This window comes from Arachis duranensis, chromosome 7, assembly GCF_000817695.3.
Source record: "Arachis duranensis cultivar V14167 chromosome 7, aradu.V14167.gnm2.J7QH, whole genome shotgun sequence".
NCBI classification, from domain to species: Eukaryota; Viridiplantae; Streptophyta; class Magnoliopsida; order Fabales; family Fabaceae; genus Arachis; species Arachis duranensis.
In genome coordinates this window covers 6,827,602-6,837,853 of record NC_029778.3, presented here as the reverse complement: position 1 = coordinate 6,837,853, position 10,252 = coordinate 6,827,602, and the positions used below count along the sequence as shown (strand labels likewise).

Genomic DNA, 10,252 nt, shown 5'->3' with positions numbered 1-10,252 from the left:
TCCTCGTGTGGGTTATGTTATTTTGGAATCTTGAACTGTTTAGATAGTAATTATAAGTTGGTTATATAAGACTTATGAATTTAACTATATACTCTAGTTATCAACTTGATATATATACATATATGAAATGCGTATTTTGGATATATGTGGTTGTGGATATAGTTGGAATATGCTGTTGTTGTTGTCTGTGGAAATGGATGTTTATTATTGATACATGGAGTTAATATTTATGTTGGTAAGGTCCTAGAAACAGAGGAGATTCTGTCCGTTTTTCTAAAATTTGGTCGTTTGGCTTGCTGAGGGACCTGTCCCTTGAGCGCCAGTCATGGCCATGTTCGAGCCATGACACATATATAATATAACATCCCACTTGCTAAGCAGAATAAACCCCTTCCCACTCAATTGAGGAAATGCCAGCAGCATCTTCTAAGCTCTCTATAAAGGGATCAAATTGCATTTCTCGAATCCCGGCAAAATAGGGTCTACCGGCAATGGTAGAAACAAATATGGAGACATCTAACCTGACCTTCCTTCTTTCCTGCCACCTATTCTAAAAGAAGGCTTTTGCTTCTCATTTAGGTTCCCAACAGACCCCTTCGTTTCTTTGCACAATTCGTATTGAACACCCATTGATCTAATGGGATGACTGTTGGAGGCGAAAACAGAAGATAAAGATACTTCAGTGTCTCCACAAGGAAGAAGCTTTGCATCATGTTGTCTTTCACGCCGCTATTCACCTGAGAAGTGACATCTATAAAATATGAGTAGCTGCCATGGATATATGCATTATGAAACACTAATATGCGAATGCAAAACACTTGATCAAACATGAACTTGAGGTGTGCTTACATCCTTCAGTCCAACATAGCCCGACTCTATGCGGGAGTTCTTCTCAAAAGCTTTAAAATTATTAATATTATTCTTTTGTTCTTTTTCATTGCACCAATTCGTAGTTGCTGTCCGTGTATTGGATCCGTGACCCATTTCGTGGGCGGCTCCCCTGAATTGGTATGCAAACCCATCTCGTAGGTGATTTACATAACATGGGACTACGTATTCTTGAAATTATTTTTAGGCATCCGTAATTAGGGAATTAAAGTTTTTTTCTTATTTACTTTAATAAAAAAGCCCGGAGATGTATAATATTCCAAGGTTTTTTTTTTTTGAAACATTTTAGATTTGCTCTCTAATTTTATCAAAATACCCATTCTATCTTTATCCCTTTTATCAAATCCAAACCCCAATCTCAATAAAATTCACACCCTCCCTTTTACACACATAGACACATTTCAGAAAAAGAGCGAGAAGGAATGGAAGCAAAGAAAAGAGAAAGGGGAAAGTGAGGGAACGGAGAAGAGAAGAAAGGAAGGAAAGGCTGCCTGCCGTCACTGTCGTCGCCTTGGAGCATGCCGGCGTCGCGCCTCACCACTGTGGAGCCGCTGTCCCACGAGTTGCTGCCGGCGTTGACGAAGAGGGGAGAGAGTGAGACGTTGAGGCAGAGAGCTGCCACTGCGGAAACTGCGATGGAGGAGAGGACGCCGCTAGCTCTGTTGCGCCTGGTTGCTGCCTAGCACGCCGTCGGAGACTGCCGTTCCCTCACCACTGTCGCCGTTGATGAAGTTGTTGTTGCCGCCGTGAGCCGTGAACAGAGGGGGGAGAAGGAGGCGAGTTCGTGAGGGAGAAGAAGCAGCGCTGCCACCTTGCCGCCATACCTCCTTGCTGCCATCGAGTTGTCCGCTGCCATTGTTGCCATTCTGGTTGGCTCTTTTCCCTTGAATCTGTTTCACTTCGGTATCCTGCCATTCTGATTTTATTGAACATCTGCTTTACCTTGGATTTTCCAGTACTATTTCTTGTTGTCTTCTATTCAATTTAAATCCAATATTTTCTCTAGGTGCTATATGATCATTGACGTTGCAATAAGAAATGGATGTTGCTGTTGTTGCAGCCGCAACTTTCTGCTGCCACGGTCCAAATCCTGTGTCTTTTCATTTCATTCTACATCGATCTTTCTCACCCGTTAATTTCGCACTTCGGGTTCAGTCTCTTTGGTCCGATCCCTTAAGACCACGTTGTGAGTAGGTTTTATATTTATAAATATTTGGCTTTACATCTATAATTATTTTGATATATGCCGTTTGAATTTATGACTATACTTACAAGTTATTAACCAATGACTTGAATTTGATTTTAATAATGGATTTATTAGAACTAATTATTTATTTTTGTGAAATTTAAATTTTTAATCTGCATATGAGATTGTATATATTTTTGATGAAGTTTTGCATTATTTTAAACTTTTTTTTTATCTTACTTGAATATCTATTTTTGAGACCATATATATTTTTGATGAAGTTTGTATTATTTTTGAATATTCGATTTTATTTGAATATGTGTTTTTGGAATATTGAAATATTGTTAATACTCACTTATATACTCTGAATTTTTAAAAGTATATTCGACATTCATATGATTGAAAGGAATTTTTTATGAGAAGGTATTATTTGATTTGATTTGATACCTTATATATTTGAAAGGTCAAATGATTGGTTGTATTTGAAATTATATATTTTGAATTGGTTTGGGAGGCTTGTATTAGAAAACCGTAGTTAACAGCGGTTATGACGTTAACTTAAATGCATCTAACTCAGACCCCAGCTAGCAGGGGTGTTGCTAGCCTAACGTGTAGGCCACACATTAAATCTGACAATCTGTTATTCTGTTAGGACACACAAGAGGAAAAGACTACCCTTAGAGGTGAAGCCACCCAAGTGTGGACTTCTGATTTGATTTCCATATGAGAACTCCCTTATTGATTCACTTATTATTATTATCAACTACTATTTTCTAATAAAAATTACTTTGATAATAATGTTCTCATGTGGATTATAGATGTATTGTCTAGTCATTGAGTTGTAAAACTCATCCCTTTTTCTAAAAATATTTTTCAGGAACGAATGCTTGACTATGTGAGACATTCTAATTAAGAGTCACGATCTGCAATGAGTATCTAGTTTTATCGAATTTCTAGATGTATATGCTCCATATGTCACAGATAGAATCCAATCATTCTTAATTATTTTAATTTTTTTTGTTAAATATGTATAACTATTTATTTTAAAACTTGTAAAATATTTGTAATTTTTTTATTCAACTTATATTTAAATTTGTTAGACTTGCAAGAGAATTATTTTCCTAAGTGCCATTTATGACTCATTTTAGGCCGTAACAAGATGCAAATGAGACCATTGTATAATTGGAAGGAAAAGCCACGGCCAATTCAATGTCTATGGCATGGTACAACTTGACTGAAGATGGAATTTTAACGAACTTGTTTTGAGCCTATGGAGGGAGCAAAGTCGACTATTAAGACTGCATTTGTTTACAGAGACAGGACACTGAGACAGAGATACAGAGATACAAAATTGTGTTTGGCAAAGAAGACATAGACAGAGACAATGTGTCTAGAGACACTGAATTAGTGTATTTTGTGTCTATCCTGACAGGAAGGACACAGAGACACTAACAAGAGACATAACTTATTTTTTATTTTTTCTTTCATTATTCTTGTTAATTTTTCATAATTATAATTTTTATTATTATATTTTTCTTCTCAAAATTTTTTGAATGAAAACAAAATGAGAATAAATTGGATTTTCATAATTTGCTCTAGTTTATCACCAAACAGAATATAAGAACACAAAATTTTGTGTCTCTGTCCATCAGTGTCTTGTCCTATCCTTTTTTTTCAGTGTCTTATCCTATCCTGTTCTCGAAAACAAACGCAGCCTTAGTAATTCAGAGATGTCTTAGCGTTTAACTTGACATATAAGAAGAAGAAATACAAAAAATTTTTGTAATATTTTTTGGTACCAACAATCACAAGTAATATTTTTTAGTACCAACAATCACAAGTAGACGACATTTACTTATTTTAACATTTACTTATCTTTAATTATTTTAAATATTTTAATAAATTTTTATACATCAAATAACAATATATTCTACACTTTTAATCAAACCCTAAACCTTATCCTAAAATATAAATCCCAAAACTCTACAACACTTAACCACTCTAAACCCTTAATCTAATCCTAAGTTATAAACCCTTAATCCTAAACTTTTAAAACTAAATCTTAAATCCTAAACTAACTACCCTAAACTGGAAAAAACATTCATAAATGATGAACCCTAAACCAACACCACTTCGTTATATTTGTCTCATTTGCATGACCAAACCATTATCATCTTTACCGTATGTTCATGTTGGCATTCTATTTATATTCTTCCTATGCTTCTCACAAAATCATTTTCCAAAGCATTCGCATAAATGCTCTTGACTAGTATTTCAAAACAAATTTATTTATAATTAATCACTAAACAATGAACCACCTAGCTTCTTTATCTTTATTGCAAAAAATATTTGTTTAAAGTATTTTCTTAATACTAATTATTAATTTCAAAATTTTCATTACATTTCAAAGACTTCTTTTCTTTCAATTTCCCATATAGGAATAATTTCAAATATAAACATTACTTATGCCAACCCCCCCCCCTTTTTTTTTCTACAAGGTATCTTATGCTCTTCACTTTTGATCCCATTCTTGTTATTTTCTTATCACACCAAAGCCTTACGGACCATTGTTCCTCAGTCATTACAAAAGAAAAAATGAAACCCAGTTCAATGTTATCTTCTCTAAATCAGTTACAAGACCCACACACTTCTCACACATTTATCATATTTTTTTCCCTTAAATACATCCTCTAGAGTTTGAACTCTAGACCTTAGTGGTGAGAAGAGGGTAAAATGCCACCTGAGCTAAGGCTCTTCGGCAAGACCCTTTCTTTCAAAACCATCACAACGTGTTTTTTGAATTGGGCTGTATAAAACGAAAATACTACATCCAAAATTTGCATTTCCACAATCATAAGCCCACCTATGACACCAGTAATCATAATTTAATGGCATTTTAATTATCACATAAACACTACAGTCCTTGTTTCCTGCAAGAACAAACCCAACGCAAGCGCGGCCCCATTGCTCAACATCTTCTGGGCCCTATGTGCACATCCTCCTGCTTGACAAGTGGTTTTTACTAGGGGTGTTCGCAATGCAGTTTGGTTCGGTTTTTGAGAGAAATCCAATCCTATCGTCTAATTAAACTACGGTTTGGTTTGGTTCGATTTTTTCAATCAATTCAAAAAAATACTACCATACTATTTCACAAAGTCATAACATTGAAATCGACAAACACAAATAAAGTGATTTAATTGGTGACTAATTTTTTATATTCATATGACATGATGTATTAAAAACTATAGCAGCTATCATTGTTGGAACAAGAGCACAACATCTACTTTCACCATTTCTTTATATTTAGCCTTAAAAACCCTTCAGTTATGAATTGTCCTATGAATTGTCCTACATATGTTCCTGTAATTGTGCTACTTTGTCCTGCTGCTAAGAATATATATAATTGGAAACAAAAGTAATAAATCATACTAAATCAGTTCAAAAGTAATTTTGTATTTTTCCAAAATAACTAATAATAATAAACCAGAAGCAGTTTCAGATCAAGTTTTCGAATATTATCAGATAACAACAAACAGAACAGCAATTTCAGTATGAATAACAGTATGAATAATAAACCAGAAGCAGTTTCAGTAATTAGTGCTGGGCTTCTCTGTCCGCGAGGAGGTCCTGGGAACAATGGCAGGAAAGATTTGGTGGCACTGGGAGGATTTCGTTTTGGGGGTGAGGCGTGGAGTGGGGCGTGGAGTTTGTTTGGAGGTTAGGTCACGTATTCACGTTCATTTGGGGTATGGGAATGGGAGGAGCCTTGGTTGTTTTAGGATTTTTTAACCTTATCGGTTCGGTTCGGTTGGGGTTTTCACCGTCAGAACCGAAAATCGAATCGAACAGCAATAAAAACAACAAGATGCATTTTTTTCTACTTTTTTGATTTTCGGTTTATTCAGTTTTCGATTTTTTGGTTCGGTTGGTCAGTCTAATTCGGTCTAGATCGATTTTGAACACCCCTAGTTTCTATACATGTAGAAAAATTGGCCAATCTATACAGTAGGAAAAACCAATTGTTGAAAAATGAAGTAAATAATATTCATAGGATTTAAAACATGGTAACTTTTGAGGCAATCAAATCAACAGTGATACACATGAATGTCCCTCAACTCCTAAAGAATTCCCGATGTCAACATCAGAAACTAAATGCCCAAGTCCCAAGGCTTCTCTATTCACACTAAACGCACATGCCATGTTCCTCAAAACTACTATTTACCACCAAGTATATTCTGGAGATAGTGTAATCTGTATATGGAGCTAAAGAGTGCACCCATGTCCAAGGCAACTTCGAGAATCATGAAATTCAACGGCAGAACTCTGAAGCATCCACATCAGTGAAAACATGTCTGTTTACTATCCTCTAGTTGGATGTCCTTCAGATGAGATTCTAACATATATGAAATCAGATGGCAATTTCGAACAACTATAGTTAACAATCAGATTCTTGTGGCCAATTATGAGACACTAGATAATTAATAAAGTTGAACGTATAAGATTGTGGGAAATTAAAATCATATAGGGAGTTGAAAGGTGTCATCATGTGAATCAGACATTCATTAAACGAAAACACAGCGCCTTCCTTGAGGTGTTCACTCTTTCAAACAATGAATAATCAGAATTTTCATCATTCAAAGCAAAATCCTTTGGTTAACAATAGAAAACAGAAATGTTACCCGTGGACAAAAATGTTGGCACAAAATTGAACTACAGTGTGATGTTTAAGACTCCTCTTGTATTTTTTGCTTCTTAGACCTTTTTATTTTCAGGGCAGAGTCCAAGGGTGATATTTTCCCATCAATAGCATCTTGCTTGACTGTTGTTAGTTCTCCCTCACTTTCCCTCTTCTTTGCAATCCTGTGCAGTTTTTGAAGATAAGTAAAGCACAAAAATATATATATATGAATGCTGCCTGTGTGATCTGGCATCAAGGAGCCATAAATATGAAGTATTTCCTCATCAAAGCTGAAAAGTTTAATAACCAACATTAATGTGATGAGAAACTTAGCTCATAACCATTATAATGTAAACTTATCCTCATTCATTTTAGAACTTCATCAAGCCAATAAAAGAAGTGCCTAGCATGTAAAATAGGATAGAATTAGATGCCAAGCATTTATTTGGTGTAAAGCTCATAAGCTTCATAAAAGACTTTAGCTCTAAAGACATGTTGAGAGATTGGAAAGTTAGGATCTAGATAAATCTTTTGTTGTGTTTTGCTTTTGTATAGGAGAACTCTTATCCCCAATTTGTATTATCTTTCTCGTAATCTTGTCTTAATGAAATTCATTTTTTATCAAAAGTAGATAAAATAAAAGAAGTGTCCAAGTCACTTAATACCCTAAATTTATCTACTAGAAAGGAAAGGATAGAGTTTGTTAATCTCATACTACCAATGAAGTGCAGAAAAAAGCAAATGCTGCATAACTATGCAAGCTATTTATTTATATTCAGATACAGGGATGCAGCTAAACAGTTAAAAGAGTTTGGCAAGTTAATACTCATACAAAAATATTTAGAAACTGTGTTTCATCAGTGCATCTATTTGGGTATGCAACAAAATAAGAAAATCATCGTACAAGATGGCTACTATAGTTTTTACCTAACAAATATATTTCACCAATTGGAATCTGGAGCATGAATATAAGATTTTACTAAAACCCAAACATACTAGCACAGTGTTCAAACGAATTCTTCTGGACTCTAGATTGAATACATATAGTCACATTCGAAATATATTAACAGCATGTTACCTCTTGACTGAAAACCGTATCATAGTTCCAACTTTGATAACATGTCTCTTGTGAGATTTGCTTGCATACACATCTTGCTCATGTTTCTACAAGAAACAACACAGTACATACATAGACCATATCAGTTCTAGTAATTATGAACACAATCAGATTTAATGGACAGCAACCACTAAACATTCTTGGCAGATACTCACAATTTTGTACACGAATTCTTCCCTAATGTCTTTCTCGGTTATAATGGCAGAAGAAAATCCAAGCACAACAACATGAATAGACTCTTGTGAAAGCTTAACAACCTTCCCCTCTGAAAGCAACAGTTATCAAATGAACCCTATAAATTATTAGTGGTTTGAAAATTAAAACTGCTCCTATCACATGTTGTCATATAATCCTGAACCCTATAAATTTAACAAAATTTCTGGCTATGAAGAATTTTCCTTGCGAAAACAAGAACCAAATTGCAAACAAGTTCATTCATCGATTTCATCATTCATAAAACAAAACCTAAAAGGAGGAGTTGAGTTAACCTAAAAGCATATCAGGCTTTGGAGAAAAAAGCAACAAATCCACGCTAAGCGGAACACCGAAATAAGGAATAACACCAGAAAGAATCTTGGCCGCCTTGTTATCAAGCGAATTGATATCGTAAGCTAAGACAACACCATCCAAGGCTTCGCTGAACGTGAAAAGCAAAGAGCTGAGCTCACGAAGAATGGCTTCGGAAGCGTCTCTACTCTTGGAAGGGTGAAGGTAGACAGTTAAATTAGCGTTTGAGACCTTCAAACCCTCCATTGGGAGAACGGTCAATCAGTTACTTAGTTGAAGCAATTGGTGTCTAGTCGAGGCGGCTGGAGGTGAGAAGCCGCGGGCGAGGACAACGGGGCGACGCAGAACGGAGAAACAGATACACAGGCAGAGATGCAGACGAACTGGTGGCGAGAGGCAAGATAGCGTGACGGTTAAGAGACGAGGGCGAGGACGAGTTCCGGGCAAAGGAGGCGGCAGGATGGAGTGACTGACTGAGCGAGGGAAGGGAAGGGTATATGGGTTTTAGCTTGACACTAGTGCATGACCCGTGCGTTGCACGGGCATGACATAAAAATAGTAAAAAATCGTTAAATATATTATATATGTTAATTGAAATAGTAATACATAGAATTAGTATTTAATTAACTTACATAATGAAATAACTAATAGCTAATAATAATAAATTTTTAGAATACAAAATATTTTTTATAATAATTTAATTTACGTAATTTTATAATAGTAGATAGACTATTAAAAAAAACTAAAATCCTATGTTCTCTTTAAATATAAGCTTATATTGTCCTCAACTAATTTGTTCTTGATTTAAGTTTCAAGCATTTAGTTTTATAATTTGTATAATTTAAATTCTATTATTAAATACAAAAAGGATAAATTCTATACTTATAAAACTATCGTTTCACCCTAAAATTTTTAACAGTAAAGTGATTAATATATATATCAAAAATATGTTAGAAGAATAATTCTTCCAACTTTTAGATAGGGTGTAGTAATCAAATCAACTAAAAAAAAAATCCAACAACATCACTCTACTTTTAGAATGGATTCAGTTCCAAAATAGTCTCCTAGTGTTCATGCCCTTCATGCATATCTCATCATTTTGCCTCTAAAATCATTAACATTAAACATTCTGTTTTGATCGACATTATGTCATTTTCCTTAGCAAATCATATATTCTCGTAACATCTAACTCATTCATTTTCCTTTCAGAATAGAACCAGTTCAGTCTTTTTTTTTTAATTTGGCTTTTGAGTTTATATGTTTGAGGTTAATTATTTTGTAGTCTTGTCCTTCAAGAACCGCATTTCCGAATTACATGTTCTTTGGCTTTTGAGTTTTTCTTGTTATCTAATACCACTTTTAAATCCTCATCTTTGACATCTACTTTTTCTATAACGAATTGTATAATATTTACTAATCAATTAGCAATATATCTCCATTAGCTTTTTCTTATACTGTTTTTTTCTATTCTGTACACCACTTTACCTTTTATTTTAGACTACTTATCTTCATTAACATGATCTTTTTTATTTCAAGTGATCTTTTAGTTGAACAAAGCATAAAACCAATCATTCTACTAATATGAAAAATTAAAACAAAATAAAACAATTATGATAAAATAAAGGTACATTACTCGAAATTAATCCTATTTTTTATTTTTTGAGTACAATTCAAAATGGGGCCTGCTACACATACAAGTAAAAAGGCCGTACAAGTTTTACAAGTTATCAACCCAAACTTCATTAACACGCGCATTAACTCATTTTGAATGGAGCGTAACTACACGCGCCCCACTCAAACGGTTCCTCTTCGTCTTCTTCTTCTTCTTCTTCTTCTTCTTCTTCTTCTTCTTCTTCTTCTTCTTCTTCTTCTTCTT

General features: G+C 34.4%; 1 protein-coding gene across 4 annotated transcripts; it reads right to left on the bottom strand.

Annotated features, from left to right (window-relative positions):
• Positions 1 to 6,093: 6,093 nt before the first annotated feature.
• On the bottom strand, positions 6,094 to 8,883 carry LOC107496802 (DNA-directed RNA polymerase I subunit rpa43). 4 transcript variants are annotated; one of them, XM_016118132.3, is made up of 5 exons: positions 8,358 to 8,883; positions 8,025 to 8,134; positions 7,831 to 7,916; positions 6,754 to 7,042; positions 6,094 to 6,467 (listed from the first exon to the last, which is right to left on the bottom strand). In XM_016118132.3, the coding sequence occupies exons 1-4, from the start codon at positions 8,620 to 8,622 to the stop codon at positions 6,799 to 6,801; spliced, it is 705 nt and encodes a 234-aa protein (XP_015973618.1). In that variant the 5' UTR covers positions 8,623 to 8,883; the 3' UTR covers positions 6,094 to 6,467; positions 6,754 to 6,798. The 4 variants fall into 4 exon arrangements, with proteins under 4 accessions (XP_015973618.1, XP_052107765.1, XP_052107764.1 ...); XM_052251805.1 differs by having other exon boundaries at positions 6,094 to 6,453; XM_052251804.1 differs by having other exon boundaries at positions 6,094 to 7,042.
• Positions 8,884 to 10,252: the final 1,369 nt, after the last annotated feature.

What these genes read in the sequence shown, in the direction of transcription:
- LOC107496802 (XM_052251804.1), bottom strand. Translation starts at nt 8,622, where the DNA reads ATGGAGGGTTTGAAGGTCTCAAACGCTAATTTAACTGTCTACCTTCAC. An exon ending in AAAGCCTGATATGCTTTTAG is followed by an intron (nt 8,135 to 8,357) that starts GTTAACTCAACT and finishes TGTTGCTTTCAG; the next exon opens with AGGGGAAGGTTGTTAAGCTT. An exon ending in AAGAATTCGTGTACAAAATT is followed by an intron (nt 7,917 to 8,024) that starts GTGAGTATCTGC and finishes TGTTTCTTGTAG; the next exon opens with AAACATGAGCAAGATGTGTA.